General features: G+C 46.2%; 1 protein-coding gene across 2 annotated transcripts in view; it reads left to right on the forward strand.

The window, feature by feature from the left end:
• The window catches only part of LOC146822173 (low density lipoprotein receptor adapter protein 1-like), a 307556-nt gene that overhangs the window by 229258 nt on the left and 59804 nt on the right, over window positions 1-18494 (forward strand). For both annotated transcript variants that reach the window (XM_085613310.1, XM_085613309.1), the window contains exons 4-6: window positions 301-415; window positions 7023-7095; window positions 10130-10216. In XM_085613310.1, coding sequence (XP_085469436.1) covers window positions 301-415; window positions 7023-7095; window positions 10130-10216 — 275 coding nt within the window. The remainder of the gene's footprint in view (window positions 1-300; window positions 416-7022; window positions 7096-10129; window positions 10217-18494) is intronic.

Below are 18494 nucleotides of genomic sequence, written 5' to 3' on the forward strand. Positions count from 1 at the left end.
GTAAATATTAGCAATTATATACAAATATATGTTAACAAATGCCTGTACTTAAGGGAATCTCATCTGTTTTTAAGTTCCCACGGTGTCTATCTGCTTAGCAGTTGGGATGGAATTCATGAAAAACAACAAGAAGAGTCACTAACCAGAATCACAATTTTCTGTATTTTTCCACTTTTTAAAAATAAATACAGACAGGAATTGAATTCTGTGTGTATTTAGCTGTAAAAATCCGCAAAACCGGAAAACTAGAAGCTTTAATTAAAGTTTGTCTTTTCTATTTCTGTTTTTCTCCTTTATCAGGATTTCCTACTGCACCACAGACAAGGTTCAGAACAAAGTCTTTGCGTATGTGGCTCAGAACCAGACCAATGAGACGCTGGAATGCCATGCCTTTCTCTCGCCCAAGAAGAAGATTGTAAGTGTGCTCTATAAAATCTCTCTCAGTGGTACAAAATACTCTCACCTAACTCCTCCCTATTGTAATTGATACCCTTCTCGGTTGTATTCATACCTCTCTCTTCCACTGATCTTTCGTCACTTCTGCTAAATGCTCTCCCCATGACAGACTAAGTAGCCCTCTCACACACCCGCTGTAAGAAAGTGCCCTCTTTTTGCATGGTTGGCCCTATTTTTTGCCAAACTGCTGATGTACTTTGACTGACTGTGCCCTGGGTTCCTGCCAAACAGGTACCCAGGGCCTATGCTCTTTCCCTAAAACTGCATTAAGACAAAACCCAATTGGCACTCTTTGGCCACATGTCAGTCCCTTGTAAACGGTACCATGAGTACCAAGGGCACTGCGGCCAGGGAAGACCTCCAAGGGCTGCACAACTTTTTGTGCCACCCTTAGAGGCCCTGTACCTTTACACACACACAAACTGCCATTGCAGGCTGCGTGTTTTGGTGCAGAGCAAAGTGAAGAGTTGACATGGCACACATCCCTGTGTGCCATGCCTACAACCCCCTGCCCTGGCATAGGTCAGCCACCTGTCTAGGTGGGTGCACTATACCAGTGGTGAGGGTACAGGTGCATGAGCCCTGAACCCCTACAGTGTCTAAGCCAATTCTTAGACCTTGTAAGTTCAGTACTGCTATTAAGAGTATATGGTGCTGGGAGTTTGTCAATACGAACTCCACAGCACCTTGATAGCTTTACTGAAAACTGGGAAGTTTGGTATCAGATTTCTCAGCACATTAAACCTACACTGATGCCAGTGTGGGATTTAATGAAAAATGCACTCAGAGGGCATCTTAGAGATGCTCCCTGAAAAACAAGAGTTTGATGCCCGCTGACTTGGCCCCAGCCCTTCCGGCCTGTCCCCACATCGAACCTGCTCCAGCAAAATCCCAGTGTGTCCTGCAGCCAGCAGGCTCAAGAACCCGAATGACCTTCCCTGCCTTCCAAACCCAAGACTTTGTCTCCCGTGAGCACCGGATTTGCTCACCCACAGACTCTGGCCCCAGCCAAAACTGCAAGTCTGCACTACTCTGCACCCACGGCCCGAGTTTGAGTGGCCCAACGCCACAAGAAGAATCTCCCTGGTGATCCTGACCCGAGGTCTGGCGAACTCTGACCTGCCTCGGATCTCCAAACAATGCCTGCAGCCCCTTTCTGGAGGAACCCCCCCATCCCCCCTGACCGCGATGGAGCTGGTAAGAAAACCCAACGCCTAAAGACACCCCTTCACCCGATGTCCCATGTCCCATGGCCTTGGGTGGCCCTACTGACTGTGTCCCAGCATCCCAACTTACCTCTCCAACCTGTGGTCACCTCCAGAAGATCTTCGTCCCCGAGCCTGTAGTCTTTGTTGTAACAGTAGAATCCCCAATGAAAACAACAGGGCACCCGATGCCAAAACAGCACCCTACCCCAGCTGCCGCTGCGGGTGTACTTTGGTTGCTAACTCAGATCCCCCTTTGCCCTGAGCCTATCACCAGGAGCTTTGCTCCCACAATCCTGTGGCCTGCTTGTGAGCAGCTACCAACCAGAGACCCCCCTATCCTCCATTGGATAACATTGTGCCTCAGCACTCTGCACCCGGCCGCCCTAGTGCTGCTGAGGGTGCTGTGAGAGTGCATCCCTGACCCTGGGGGGAACCCTGGTTCTAACCCCAGAAAACTAACTCCCACACCCAAGTACTTACCTTGAAGCCGATAACCTCATTTCGTCCCATAGGACCGCATTGACTGCTTTCTTGTGAAAATTGTTCTAAGTGTGAATTTGGTTTTGTATGAGAACTTGAAAAACTGCAAATATCTAAATCCTGCTTGTTGCAAAGCCATCCTGTGCCTTGGGCACCCCCCAACATTTTGCTGAATGGTACTGGTTGTAACTGACTCTAACTGTCCCTGGGCTCTCCCTAACCATGGCCTGTGCTATGCTGAAAGAGACACATTTAGAATACAGTGAAAACACCTACATACACTAGGGTACACTACGGTATTGGGTACCCCTGTGATTGCCATGACCTACCCTATCAGACCCCATTAAATAATAGGGCAGGGGGATTAAAACTACCTAGACGTCCCTAGTCCACAATAGGGAATGGCAGTTTAGAGGCCAGCAGCTTTTTCTGCACTTGCATGTGTGCACTGCTGAAGCCTGAGGTCAGTTTAAAAGTAGCCCTGGGGGGCAGGACTGCTTTTAAAAAGTAAATTGTGCCCAAACTCGACTTTTGTGTTTGGGGCACTTAAAAATGGATAACCTACAATGCTTTGGCATATTAGGAACCCCCAGAGTCCCCCCCCCTAAGTGTCCCAGGGGTGGGGGTCAGGTATTGTTTATAAGGTGGACCCTTATAAAATGAGTTTTATATGCCCTGGGTTAAGTGAAAATTCACATTTCACTCCCCACATTGTGATAAAGGGCTGCTCAAATTCAACTTTGATGCTAAGAACACTGTGGGGGGAGGATCTGCAATGTTTCTACAGATTCAGTACCCCCCAAATCTCCCCTAGTTGTTCCTGTGGTAGGGGTCCTGTAGATATAGGCGGAGTACTTATATAAAATATGTTTTTATAAACCCTAGTGCTGGAAAAATGGCCCAAGTAATTTTTCCCATTGCAAATCCTATGCCACATAGGTTAACATGGCAAGAGGTTATTAACTAATCACTCCTGATAGGAGAATGATAGAACATCCCTTCAAAGACTTCCCAGAATGGTAGTGATAAATCCAACAATATGATATTGTTGAATGTCTCCTAAAATGTACAGACAAGAAGTTACAAGACTTTCTTGTTTGTAGGTCCAGATTCAGCCTTCCAGTGGTATGTCCTGATTGGTCAGAGTTAAGTGGATTAGCCAGGCTGCTTTGAAAAGGTGATAAAGAGCCCCCGGGGTTAACCAGCTGTGCTGGGAGGGCAGTGTGCTGCAACACAGGAATGCCAGAGCAGTGGAAGGAGTCGTAAACCATGGTCTTCAAAGGCAAGGTGAAGGCCTCAGTGTCATTTACAACTTCACTCTTTTGACCCAAAGCCAGAGCTAAGATTATGGAAGAAATGCACAGATGCAGGGGGGAGAGGCTATGGAAAGTAGCCATCCTAGGGGTGTGTTTAGCCAGCTCCTACCTCCCTGCTGGAAAATCAGCCATTATGAATTTGGTGCACTCTAGGACAAAATAATGCCACACTATACAGGATGTGGTCATATCTTCGGGGAGTTGCCCTGCTCCCATTGGTCAGTAGTGACCTCCTGCTTGACCCAGAGAACTTGGAATAAGTACCTGAGAGAAGTAGAGTCTCTCAGATCTGCTGCTTGGAACTTAAGAAATCAAGATGTTGCCATGCTGAGAAGTTGGGGTGCAAATTCTAAGGCCTGCCCTCTGAAGACTGCACCCGTCGAAACTACAGCCCTGTGGATTACCTTGCTGTAAAAGAACTAAAGAGTGGACTCCCTGCAAGCTACAGGTTAACAGAGTTCACCTGGAACATCACCACCAAGGATCCTCAACCTGGAGAACTACCAGTGGATTTGTAAGGGTTTTGTCCAAGTGGATTGTTGGAACTGAAGTCCTCAACTTTCAAGGACCATCTTGTAGCTTCCAGACCCTTGGAGTGAGTTTGAGACCCTTTGGGACCCCTTGAGGAACTCCAGGAAGAAGTTCCAGGAGTTTGGAGAACTTTGGAGCAACTTTAGAAAAAAACTCTAGTGGGACCGACTCAACCTGGCCAGCCAAGCTGCCTGCCTTCAACCGAGAGCTGGCCAAGCCATCCAGGTTCGTCCCGCTAAAAGCTCCGTAGGTCCAACTTCCAGAGTTTGAGCGGGAGTAGGAGAAATCTGAGGCCGGCGAACCATCACCGAATCCGGCCTGGTGAAGAGCATCGAGGGACCCCGCGAGAAAAAGCCTCAGAAAAGTTTCTAAGTCCGAAGGTAAAAACTGAGAACGTGACCTACCACGAGGGGTAGCCGCTCAGGGCTCCATTGCGGTCGGCTGAAACTTTGACTTTGAGCCGGTCTATCGCGACCAGATATCCCAATATGGTGCTATATAAGTTTCGAAGTGCTATATAATGCGAAATCTTTGACAATTCAGATCTCCGGTTCCCTACATTGGACTTTTGTCGGTTTGATGTCATTTTAAAGATACAAATATTTCCTACTTTTATAAATTGGTGTTGGATTTTTATTATGCATTGCGTCTTAATTATTTACTGAATTGGTGTTTTTAAATGCTTTACATACCTGTATTTGAAGTTAAGCCTGCCTGCTCGCAGGCAAGCTACCAAGGGTTGAGCATGGGAATAATTTTCTAAGACCTTTTCTGAGCCCTAGACTGTGTTAGTGGCCTTATTGCCTTTGGCAGTCCTGCATTTGCCCCTACCAATAATCCACTTTCCAACACTGCTTTACTTACCTTTTCTCCAGGAAATGTCCCAATGTGATATCTAGGCATATCACACCGAGTAGAAAAAAAAATCCATAAAGTAATCTGAAAAGTAATCTAAAGTAATCTCACTGTAATTTCCACTGTACTCAAAGTATTTACAAACCTGTAATAAAGTAATTTTCTTGTAGCTCGATTGTATTGTTCAACTTGCCTTGAAACGTATAATTTACACTTACCTGTGCTAGGCTTGCTTTGTTCTAGAAAATAAATATAACTAAATAATATTTTTATACAAACAACATTGGTCTGAGTTCAGTCTTTGAATGTGTGACATCAGTCTTCAAATGTGTGACAGTCATTTACTGATTGAGTGCGTACAACAAATGCTTAACACTACTGTCTGATAAAGCCTTCCTGCTCGCCCACACTACCACAAATACTGAGTAAGGCGCTATCTACTTATACCTCTGCCTACCTTTGGGGTTCCACTAGACTCTGTGCACACTATACCTCATTTTGGTATAATATCTACAGAGCCAGCTTCCTATACCCGCTACTTCCTTTACATAGAACAGCCACACCATCCAAGGGTCAGGACGGCGAGAGTGATGTCTCTTTTCACTCCTTTCCTCTCCCTGTTCCTACATTGTGCAAAGCAGTCTCCCCTTCCCCTGCTGTTAGAAGACTGTAGTGACTCTCTTGTACCCTCCACATTGTGCTATGTGACCCCCTAAAGTGAGGGCCCCCCTACTCTAAAGCCCAGTGAAGCCCTCCTACATCCCTCATCCTGCTCCTGTGGCACTATGTGTTCAGGCCTTTCCTCACCATCCTGTCACTGGGTGCTGCTTTCAGTGGGCTTTTATGGGGTTATGTGCAGAGTTTGATTCTTGTGACCCCAAAGGACCATGCACCACTGTTGCTGAGTCACAAGCCTGGGTGAAATTTCAATCACACCTGGGTAAATGGCTTAATTTTGCTAATTTTATGAATCAAAATGTATGTGAAATTAGCAAGATTAAGCCATTATGCCACATCGTGTAATGTTGGTGGAAACTGTAGCGCGAACTGTGCCATTTGGGTAATTTTTTAATGTGAGCGACATTTCAGGTAGATGATTTACCTGAGTGGGACCGTTAAGGTGATTTGTTTATGGCGGTGTTGTGTACGTGAGCGGCTGTTCCTTTAATGTGGGCAGTTAACAAACATTTCATGTAGATTTGAGTACAAAACTACAAATTTGAACACAAGCATCAGTGTTTTGAACCCAAGCCACCGGAAATCGACTAAAAATTACATTTCTGAGTAGAATTTTTACCTGAACGGACCATTCAGGTAACTTTTGGGGCAGGAGATGCATTACGCATAATTTTGCAGTAACTTTGCAAAATTGCGCTACAGAAAATTACCTGAGTTTCACACACTCCTAGTCACCAACATATGAACTGTTCAAAATTAAGCACTTACAAAATGCACTTATTTTGACCCATAATATAAATAGCTTTGAGAAAGGTAAAAAAAAAAGGAAAAAGACCGTGCATGCGTCCAGAAGTGTGTGTGTGTTTCTTCCCTTTTATAAGAGTGAAGCAATCTCGTCTCGCTCCCTTTTTTTAAAGCACCTTTGCTTTCCAGAAAACTTGTTTTTATAGCTTCAAAGTACTGCCAATGGAACCTCCATTTTCAAGTAAAATTATGTTTCTGGACATCTAACCACAATTTACTGTAAAATGAAAAATATGTTTCTGGTGTTAGTAAGGTTAGTAAGGGATGCTGACACTTCAGAGCTTTCTAATTCATGCCAGGCAGCCCAGGTATTAATTTTAGTGGTACAGGATGCAAGATTCACCGCCGTGAATTGTTAACCCTATATAATGAGTTAGCCCCTTTTCCAAGAATGTGGTAATATGAAATGTCAGTAAGCACCAAATAAAGCACTTGCAAGCGATAGTGTCATGTACAAAGTTGTGACTTGAATCTGGCGGAGGTGGTCACGTAAACATGCATTACTTGTGTAGCGTCCATGGATGCTAGCCTAAGCCGGTAGGGCATCACTGCCTTTTCTGCAGTCACTTGTAATCCTAAATGCTAGTGTCTTCCTGAGTTACTATGTCTGAGTGCATCTTTAGAGAGAACATTGAACAGTTTGTAAGTCAGCCTTTACCACTGTCCTTGACACTGCTTTCTCTGTTGCCAACAGGCTCAAGCAGTCGCTCTTACTGTCGCACAGGCCTTCAAGGTTGCGTTGGACCTCTGGGAGACGGCGCAGGAAGGTGAGGGAATAACTTGCGCAGGGCACGGACTCTCCACCTGGTGCATGTCTGGGAGTCTTGGAGTTTCTCATTTTTAGAGATATGCTTTTAAAGGTACCTTTTAAAGTTGCTAGCCTTGTATCATGACTGCAGTCTTTGAGCCACACTCTACTCGTAGTGATGAAAATTCTGTGTAAGGACGGGTGACCCATCAAAGTGAAGCTTGCTGTGAACATGGTGGTGCATTAGGTGGTGGTCTAAGAGATGGTTACGTCGTTGAATCAAAGTGGTCCTTACCCTTTGTGGTGTTCCACGTTTTGGGAATATGGTCAGTTCCAATTATTTTTAGGATTGGCAGAGTATTACTCTAAATGTGTGAGGCACCTTGTGTGACACCAATGAGGCACCTAATTTAAAAAAAAAGTTTGTCGAATATGAGAGTGCATGAGGTTGTGTGAAGACTCTTAACTTCAGCCAAGGAAATCATGAATTCTCCCAAACTGGACTTATTCAATGTTAGAGAAAACAGATAACCTATGCCAGTGTTTATGGGCTCTCTGTGGTGTAGTTATGCACATCTTAGAGATATAAGGGCCAAATGTACAAAGCGTTTTTCCGGTCTCAAACGGCCTAATTCGCAGAATCAGGCTGTTTGTGACCGGAAAAATGCTTTTTCAAATGTGTAAAATGTGAATTGATATTTGGAAGGGGCTTGCGTGTTTAGGGTATCCATTCCAAATACAGAATCCATATATGTATTACTGTTTTGCAACCAAATTACAGACACAAAACAGTGACACTTAACCACCAGTTTAAAACTAGTGGGAACCCATTCGAAAAGGGGAAGAGGTCCCTTTGAGAATGTAAATAATATTTTTTTAAGAGCAGACTTCAAGCTTTCATTTTTTTCTTTTTAAACTCCTCTAAGGAAAACTGGTTGCATAAAAAAAATTGCTTTATTAAAAATCATTCACAGACGTGGTGTGTTGACCTCAGCAGGCTACCATTCCTGTGATGGCTGTGATTCCTAATGGAACGCAAACTGCGACCTACCTTATTAATGCTCATGAGGTAGGTCGATGTGCGATCTACAAGAAATCCCTAAATTAAATTCCATGAGTTTCAAACATTAGGAATACTGATTTCCTAATTTTTGTACATCTGGTCCTAAGAGTATTTTGGACATCCCTCCTTTGGGATGCAGAGCATAATTATAAGCTGTGGTTTTCTAGTGGGCTCCTCGTGTGAGTTGTATAAAGATTGGAAGCCACATGTACATTTGTTTACCACAAAAGGTGGCAGAGAGGCCAAGTGACTGTACCGCAAGCCTTCCAAGCTGTTTCCAAGAGTTCTGAACACAACAGCTGACGTTTCAACCACTCTGCTGAGGAGGAGTGTGACGATGTGCACAGGGGGGCAGTACATCAGCTAATGATCTAGAGGCACATAGGGAGTGATGTAGCCAGTGAAGAGGAAATGTTTTCTTTGGTAAGGATCAGTGCTTTAAATGGGCCGGTACTGCCCGGTATGGAGTACCGGCACTTTATTTTGAGAGGGCGAGTACCGGCACTTCTCAAGAGAGACGCAATACTTTTAAAAGGAGAGTACCGGTACTTATCAGAAGCAAGCTGTACCGGAACTTCTCAAGAGAGACGCAATACTTTTAAATGGAGAGTACCGGTACTTATCAGAAGCAAGCAGGTACTCTGGTACAGAGTAGCTGCGCTTCTATTTTTCCATTTCAAGCACTGGTAAGGATGCAAATGGTAGGAGGCCAGCAAAGAAAGAGCTAATTTGGGCCGATTTGCTAATGTATCAGTGTTACATCAACTTTATCATGTGGAGGAATGTTTATTGGCATGACAAGTTGATGGTTTGTGGGAAAAGATATTGGCTCTGGTTGCACAGAATGGGGCTAGGAATGAGCGACTGGCAGGGGTGGACAAAGGTATAGAGGTGCGTGAAGGACTTTGTACCTGGTGCGGTGAGTGACAGTACGTATCCTTGAGCTGCTGATGCGCGCCCTTGAATTTCTCATTCGGTCACTGAAAGAAGGTCTGTTTTGGAGCGTTGGGTCATTCGGCACACGAGGTGGACTCTGAAATATTGTATTGTATTGATCATTAATCTTATGCCAATAAGTGAAGATTGTGCAGAATGTAGTTACAGGATCAGTGAAGGAATAATTGAATGAGTCCTTTGTGCAAAGGGTTTCCAGAGGTCCTGGTGACTGACAGATGTGTAATTGTGATACTGATGGAAGCACTTAGGTGCACAAAAGGCTTATTGTGTAAATGTAAATTCAGATTTCTCATTTAATGTGAAATCCGCCTGCAAAATGATTTACTCACTACTAATATATGAACAGTATAGAGTAATATTAGGAGTGAACACATCTGATCACGGAAGTTGGCATTTCAGGGCAGTGGATGCTTTGGAGAGTAGGTGAGTACCCACAAACTGGAAGTTTTTTGTGAAGGGCAGCAGTAAACCTGCTTTAGTGTGTGACTGGGGAGTGAAAGTTCTAAAAATGGGCAGGAATGTAGGGGAAGAGATTTCCGTTTGGGGAAGATATGTAGAAAAATAATTTAAAGTGCATGTGCACTATTGTGAAGTACATATGAAGAGGTTAATGTCTTTACAGTTCAATAACTTGAAATTCATAAAAGAATTATGGAAGTGCTCCTGGATAACTGCAAATGTTACACCTGCCCAGATATATTCCTGTAATTCTCTGTGAATGACCCAAAACGTCGAGTGTTTATACCAATTGTAGGAGTACATTTCTAGCCTTTTATGGAGACTCGACCGAAGTTGAAGGGTCAAGGTTTTAGAGAGGTGGTCTAAATGCGGAGAGGAAGGGGGAAATGGCAAACGTTTTTGGTGTATTTTTTGAAATTACAAATTTTTTGTTGCTTTTTACTTTGGCTGTTTTGTTTCATATTGTCTGCACTTTTATTTTGAGGTTCAGCGGAGAGCACTGCTTTCTTTGCATATTATCTCCACATTTGATACATTTCCAGCTTTGCTCATAACTTTGGCATTCTCTCCACAGGGAAGGGGCAGACATGCCCCAGGAACTGCTGCAGCACTGAAACAACCTCTTTCTGCGGGGTGTCCAATTCCTGCGTCTCAGAGACAGGTAAGCGAGCCTCCGGTAGCGCATGTTAGATTACCTGCTGAGGGATCTGAGCAATAATACACAATGGTGGGTGGAGCTTGGAGTGGGTACAAGGCGAGTGTTTGAAGCCAGAGCTTAAGGGGAGCTGGCCACCTAAGAGGAAGGGACCATGAGGTCAGGTAGTAGAAGCTGAGAGCAGTGCGGTGCGTGACCTGGTGAACAATGAAAAACAGCCTGTAACTCTGCAGAAAGTGACCCTGGATCTACCCCTTCTTGGACCTACTCCTGCCTCTACTGTACTCTATTACCCATTCCACTCACCATTCCAGTAGGTTAACTTGCGCTTTTCCACCTCCTATTAATCATAAGGAGTCCCGCTAATGTTCAATCTGCTGTCTGCCCCAGCAATTCTATGCATGTTTTGCCTACTTCGTCTCCATAAGAATGGTGAGTCTCTGTCTCTGGTACATAGTAACGTATCCTACAAGATTCAGGGTTTTAAATGCACCCCGGATGGCGTAGTAGTACTAGAACAGAGATTCATCTAAGCAGGATGTCATACTAAGCAATGTGGACTCCGTCCCACCCAGGAAATAGTCTGGTACAGTGGGTCGAGATTGTGCAACTCAAGATGGGCTAGTAACACGTGCGTCGCCACTATGTCCTCAAGAGGTAGAGGCTAGAAATAGGTGAGTAATTTAGGTGTTTTCAGTGCCTGCTGTTACTTTCATTGCAATTGGATCATGGATTCCCCTTTCTGCCCGGTGCCAGATCTTTCTGTACAGACATGGAGTAAATAAGCTTATCTTGTGATTTAAAGGACGTTCCCCAAGGTAGCCATGCTTTGTAGTACTTTGCCATTCTGTGAACATATCCCTGGACAGTGTGGCAATGCATGTGCCTTCGCGGTCTTAGAGACCATCTTATCCTTGCATCGTATGATCACACCGCTCAGAGCTGCTTTGCACTCTTGGACAGGTGCTTTCTTAGACTATTGTGACTTATAAAACCAATTATATTGATTTTCTAAATCTAAATACGTAACACGTAATACATATTTTCAATATGTTGTTCAAATAGGTAGAGGACATTGCTTTGTCCTGCCTGGATACAGTCACTCAACATTGCGGGGCATTAAACATGCCAAAATATTCCCATCGCTGCTCTCAGATCTTGCCATGTTTGTGAGGCTGCCTCCTGGCTCAATAGATTGGCTCCTCCATCTTGGAACATCAGTCCATGGCTTCCTCCATTCACTAGTGTGCGGTGCTGCTGGAGATATCGAGTTTCTTTTCATGTCCCTTTGGTCATGGTGTGTGAATTGTCACTATTGATCCTCCCCCGCCACTCTTTCCAGATCATCCATGGCATCCAGACGTGTGATTCAGTTGGTAGTATAGACGGGCTGCCCTATCACCTATGCCCATGTTTGTCTCTTTGAATGCCAATAACTTTTGATCTTGGTACACTCCCACACCACATGAAAGAAACCACCCAAGGCAATGCTGCCCCTCTTGTGTGTGCGGAAATCCAACCCACATGCCATAGCCTCTGAGGGCTGAAAGATGGTGTATGTAGGTAATAAATCCTACCCATGTTCCATAGCCTCTGTGGGGTGAAGTATGTCGTATGTAGATAATGCATCCTACCCATGTGCCATATCCTCTGTTGGGTGAGGTATGTATATAATAAATCCTACCCATGTCCCACAGCCTCTGTGGGGGTTAAATATGTAGTATGTAGGTAATAAATCCTACCCATGTGCCACAGCCTCTGCGGGGTGAAGTATTTTGTATGTAGGTAATGCATCCTAGCCATGTGCCATAGCCTCTGCAGGGTGAGGTATGTTGTATGTAGGGAATAAATCCTACCCATGTGCCATAGCCTCTGTGGGGTGAGGTATGTCGTATGTAAGTAATACATCCTACACACGTGCCACAGCCTCTGTGGGGTGAAGTATGTCTTATGTAGGTAATAAATCCTACCCATTTGCCATATTTTCTGTGGGGTGAAGTATGTTCTATGTAGGTAATACATCCTACCCATGTGCCATAGCCTCTGTGGGATGAAGTATGTTGTATGTAGGTAATTGAGTTGAATGATCCACAGTTTTCAGATATTGTGATATGGCATGACATCCCTCCAGTCACTATCATTTAGGGATTTTACTTTCTTCTCCCACTCCTTTTTAAGATCTATTAAAAGTCCACGTGCATTGGCAGCAAGAGAGCCATAACCCTGAGAGATTCCCTCCTTGTTAGAAGAACTGTATTGGCTTCTATGGAGTTATATTGAGGGAGGTCTCTAATTGCCTCTTGATTTGCCGCAGGGGCGTGTATCAGCTTTACATACTTACAGAACTATAATTTACACAACTCAAACTCATATTGTAGGATTGAGAATTACTTTATATGATTCTCTTTCTATACATCACTAAGCTGGAATAGGCTAATAAGATCTCATATTTCAAAGCCATATAGTTTGTCACTTTGTTTTAGCATGTTTCCGCTCCCTAGGGGTGTCTCTTGAGTCCGCCTTCCATGCTGTTGAATCCATCGCAGGGCCTTGTGCCAGCATTTATGTTGATAACTTGTAAATTTACATTGTAAAAAACGTGTACATTTACATTGTAGAAGAAAAATGTATTGAGAATCAAGAGATGTTAAGAGTACCTACTCAAGTAGTGCAGGAATAGTTATGGGGTGCTGTTATTCCTAATTTGTAGGAAACTATTGATGCAGCAAGATGAATATAAAAATGACAAGAATGCATGAAAATCTTAAATTAAGAGAACTGATGAGAACACAAGATGCCAAACTCCCAACTCTTAGGCTTGGTTTTAGGGGACATATGGCTACAGCCCTAAAGGTCCTGAGTGAAATAAGATGTTGAAAGGATAGATAGAACATTATTATTAAAGGTTGTGACATTCCAGGTAGCTCTGTATTCTACCTGCATCTTTTCTAAGAAAATATATGTGGAGGAATTTGGTATGAAGATTTGAGCTTTGGAACCCCTTCTTATAAGTTTAAATGTAAATGGAGGATCTTGTGTGATATGTAGAAGGCAACTGGGAAATTGAGGTTCTGGAACCCTCACTTTTCTGCCAGAATGTAAACTTGCCACTGTAGCCAGTAGTCAGATTTATTGCCACCATCTGCTGGATAATTTGCAGATTCTAGCAAAAAGGTTTCTAGCTCTGAAAGACCATATGTTCTTCAATAGCAGAAGGGCTGCACCATCATGCCTGACTCTTTGAAGGAGATTGCTGCTATCTTGCAGCTTTTGATTGCTATATTAGGCCTTTAAAGAGGTGGAAATTCTGCTCACACAGTGTAAACCTTCCTAATTTATCATCAGCTGGGGGGGGGAAGGGCTTTTGTCTGCACCAGGAAACACATGCTTTAAGTAATGCAAACCAAAAATAACTGTTACTTCTTTGTCATGAAAATGATGTGTTTCATAATTGAAACATAGTCATGCTTGTCAGGGGCAGTGTTCGCAAGAGGTCAGTCCCACTTTAGAAGGGTCTCACAGGTTGAGGCAAATTCATGCTTGTCAGGGGCACTGTTCTCACGAGGGCAGTCCCACTTTGGAAGGATCTCGCAGGTCGACGTGCATTCATGCTCGCCACGGGCACTGTTCTCGAGGGCAGTCCCGCTGTGGAAGGGTCTCACAGGTCGACACGTATTCATGCTTGTCAAGGGCACTGTTCTCAAGAGGGTAGTCCCACTTTGGAAGGGTCTCACAGGTTGAGGCAAATTTATGCTTGGCAGGGACACTGTTCTCAAGAGGGCAGTCCCACCTTGGAAGGGTCTCACAGGTTAAGGCAAATTCATACTTGTCAGGGGCACTGTTCTCAAGAGGGCGGTCCCACCTTGGAAGGGTCTCACAGGTTGAGGCAAATTCATGCTTGGCAGGTGCACTGTTCTCAAGAGGGCAGTCCCACCTTGGAAGGGTCTCACAGGTTAAGGCAAATTCATACTTGTCAGGGGCACTGTTCTCAAGAGGGCGGTCCCACCATGGAAGGGTCTCACAGGTTGAGGCAAATTCATGCTTGTCAGGTGCACTGTTCTCAAGAGGGCAGTCCCACCTTGGAAGGGTCTCACAGGTTGAGGCAAATTCATGGTTGTCAGGGGCACTGTTCTCAAGAGGGCAGTCCCACCTTGGAAAGGTCTCACACGTTGAGGCAAATTCATAGCTGTCACTGGCACTGTTCTCAAGAGGGCAGTCCCTCTTTGGAAGGGTCTCACAGGTCTACAGTTAACCATGCTAGTCACTGGCACTGTTCTCAAGAGGGCAGTCACACTTTGGAAGGGTCTCATAGGTTGGCACGTATCCATGCTCCTCACTGGCACTGTTCTCAAGAGGGCAGTCCCACTTTGAAAGGGTTTCACAGGTCGGCACACATTCATGCTCGTCAGGGGCACTGTCCTCAAGAGGGCAGACACACTTTGGAAGGGTCTCACAGGTCGACACGCATCCATGCTCGGTAAGGGCACTGTTCTCAAGAGGGCAGTCCCAATTTGGAAGGGTCTCGCAGGTCGACACGCATCCATGCTCGTCCAGGCACTGTTCTCAAGAGGGCAGTCCCAATTTGGAAGGGTCTCGCAGGTCGACACATATCCATGCTCGTCCAGGCACTGTTCTCAAGAGGGCTGTCCCACCTTATTTGGAAGGGTCTCACAGGTCGACCCGCGTTTGTGCTCGTCACGGGCACTGTTCTCAAGAGGGCAGTTGCACTTTGAAAGGGTGTTGCAGGTAGACGCGCATCCATGCGTGTCGGAAGCACTGTCCTCAAGAGTACAGTCCCACTTTGGAAGGGTCTCGCAGATCGACGCGCATCCATGCTCTTTGCGGGCGCTGCTCTCGAGTTGGCAGTCCCACTGTGGAACGGTCTCGCAGGTCGAGGTGCGTTCATGCTCATCGTGGGCACTGTTCTCAAGAGGGCAGTCCCACTTTGGAAGGGTCTCACAGGTCAACACGTATCCATGCTCGTCACGTGCACTGTTCTCAAGAGGGCAGTCACACTTTGGAAGGCTCTCACAGTTTGGCACACATTCATGCTTGTCACTGGCACTGTTCTAAAGAGGGCAGTCACACTTTGGAAGGGTCTCACAGGTCGACACACATCCATGCTTGTCAAGGGCACTGTTCTCAAGAGGGCAGTCCCACTTTGGAAGGGTCTTGCAGTCCACGCGCATCAATGCTCAACGCGGATGCTGTCCTCAAGAGGGCAGTCCCACTTTGGAAGGGTCTCGCAGGTCGCATGCTTATCGCAGACACTGTTCTCAAGAGGGCTGTCCCACTTTGGAATGGTCTGGCAGGTCGATGCGCATCCATGCTCGTCAGGGGCACTGTTCCCAAAAGGGCAGTCCCACTTTGGAAGTGTCTCGCAGGTCGACACGTATCTCTTTATTTAGAAGGGTCTGGCTGGTCGGCACATATCCATGCTCGTTGCGGGTTCTGTTCTCAAGAGCGCAGTTCCACTTTTTTGGCAAAGGTCTCACAGGTCGATGCATATCCGTACTCGTTGCGGGCAGTGTTCTCAAGAGGGCGGTTTCACCTTTTTTGGAAGGGTCTCGCAGGTCGTTGCGTATCCGTGCTTGCCATGGGCTCTGTTCTCAAGAAGGCTGTCCCACTTTATTTAGAAGGGTCTCGCAGGTCGACGTGTATCCGTGGCTTGTCGCTGGCACTGTTCTCAAGAGGGCGGTCCCCCTTTATTTAGAAGGGTCTCGCAGATCGACTTGTATCCCTGCTCGTCGTGGGCACAGTTCTAAAGAGGGCTGTCCCACTTTATTTGGAAGGCTCTCGCAGGTCGACCCGCATCTGTGCTCGTCGCGGGCACTGTTCTCAAGAGGGCGGTCCCACTTTATTTGGAAGGGTCTCACAGGCCAACGCGTATCCGTACTCGTTGCGGGCACTGTTCTCAGGAGGGCAATCCCACTTTAATTGGGAGAGTCTCGCAGGTTGACACGTATCCTTGCTCGTCGCGGGCACCGTTGTCAAGGGGGCAGTCCCACTTTGGAAGGGTCTCGCAGGGCGACACGCATCCATGCTCGTCGCAAGCACTCTTCTCAAGAGGGCAGTACCACTTTGAAAGGGTCTCGCAGGTCGACACGTATATTTTTATTTAGGAGGGTCTCACAGGTCGACACTTATCCATGTTCTTCGTGGGCTCTATTCTCAAGAGGGTATTCTCACTTTATTTGGAAGGGTCTCGCAGGTCGTTGCTTGTCTGTGCTTGTCGTGGGCTCTGTTCTCAAGAATGCGGTCCCACTTTATTTGGAAGGGTCTCGCAGGTCGACGCGTATCTGTGCTCGTCGTGGGCACTGTTCTCAAGAGGGCGGTCCCACTTTATTTGGAAGTGTCTCACAGGTCGATGCACATCCGTGCTTGTTGCGGGCTGTGTTCCCAAGAGGGCGGTCCCACTTTGGAAGGGTCTTGCAGGTCGACGCGCATCCAAGCTCGTTGTGGGCAGTGTCCTCAAGAGCTCAGTCCCACTTTGTAAGGGTGTCATAGCTCGACGCGCATCCGTGCTCATCGCGGGCAGTGTTCTCAAAAGGGCAGTCCCACTTTAGAAGGTTCTCGGAGGTCGATGCGCATCCATGCTGGCCGCTGGCAGTGTTCTGAAGAGCAGATTTTGACTGTTTGGAGGGAAAGAAGACTGTGGCAGCTGATGATGCATTGGCAGAAAAGAAGCTGTCATTTTTAAGAAGTGTGAAAATGGTGGTCGAGTTGCAGAATTGACTTAAAATTGTTCCAGAAAGATTTTGACTGTTTGGAGGAAAAGAAGACTGTGGCAGCTGATGATGCATTGGCAGAAAAGAAGCTGTCATTTTTAAGAAGTGTGAAAATGGTGGTCGAGTTGCAGAATTGACTTAAAATTGTTCCAGAAAAAGAATAAAAGAAGGTGATTGGAATGAAGGTGGCAATGAGATATGTAGGCAGGTGATGACCCGCGGAGTTTGTGCTTTGGTTACGCAGTGAAAGATGCGTTGAACTTGAGCTGTGCATGGGGGGCAAGATGGCCGCTGACTGATTGCAGCGCGAAGTAGCGGCTCTCCCTTCCTCCTCCGAGGTCCCCGAGTATGTGGTTCTAGAGAAACGGGATGATTGAAACCCCCTCTTGGCTAGCGGCTTATACTGCGGATTCGCGCCCCCCATGCTGGATACTGCAGGTTATTACGGCATTGAACATTTTCAAGGCAGACCTCTTCTATCAGTGGCAGTGGCTGTGGCGGACTAGAGGCAAGCTTTGTCGCAATCTAAATATGGCACCAAGGGGGCCTAAACAACTGAAAGATGGCATGAATCAGAAAGATCAACCGGGCCCTGACGCTGGTAAGGACTGCTCGGCAGTATGCGGCCCTCAACGAGGAACACAGCTGCGGAAAGGCCCGAAGAGATCGGACGACCTGCATATACTGGCAGCGCCGCTGGCTTAATGATATTGGGCGATGTGAAAGACATTGGCGCCCGTAAATCAATGGCGGCAGTGAAGTCTGCGACCGATGGGGGTAAAAGCAGATTAGCTAAGGAGCTGAGACAGCCTACCGTTCAGGAATCCTTCAAGGTAAAGACGCCAGAAATCGGCGGGAATCAAGCTGGGGCCGGAGTCGGAGATGAGGAGAAAAACGGAGCTCCACCAGACGCCGAAGGTACTGTTGCTAAGCAATTGGATACATTGTTGCAGGCAGACTCTGAGAGCCAGGAAAAACCGAACACGAGTTCCCTGGGTGCCGAGAGTAAGGCTAAAGGTGAGCATTCTGGCGGGGACGGGACATTGCTTGATAGTGCGGTTGGCATTACCGGTGATTTTACGTTTATTCAAAATGTTGATCAGAACGATTCAGGTGGATTTATAGAGACCTTGGTAATTCCTGAAAAATCAAGCACTAAAGCTGCAACTGCTCAGGCGCAGGCTAATTTATTAATACCCAGCCGAGGAATCCCTGCCACCCCAGATGGAGAATGTTTTGTTCGAGGCATATGAGCTGCAGATCACACACTGAGGATAAGATCGCCATCTGGTGTTGGGCTTGGATGATTGCAGGTTGTTGTTGTCTTCGGAAGAAGCCTTTGGTCACGAGGTTGGTGACTCCTCCCCTGGACAACAGTGCGCATGGGCATCCACTCCATCGTCAGATTGTTTTTTTCCGCCATTGGGTTCGGATAAACTTTTTTCCGCTCCAGCAGAAAACTTTTAGCAATCGATTTAACTCCTTAATCTTCATTCATCGACGTCGACATCAACTCGGACCGGTTCCGGAAGCGGCTGATGGACAGGACACCCTTC

The sequence above is a fragment of the Triturus cristatus genome, chromosome 6, assembly GCF_964204655.1.
Source record: "Triturus cristatus chromosome 6, aTriCri1.1, whole genome shotgun sequence".
NCBI lineage: Eukaryota > Metazoa > Chordata > Amphibia > Caudata > Salamandridae > Triturus > Triturus cristatus.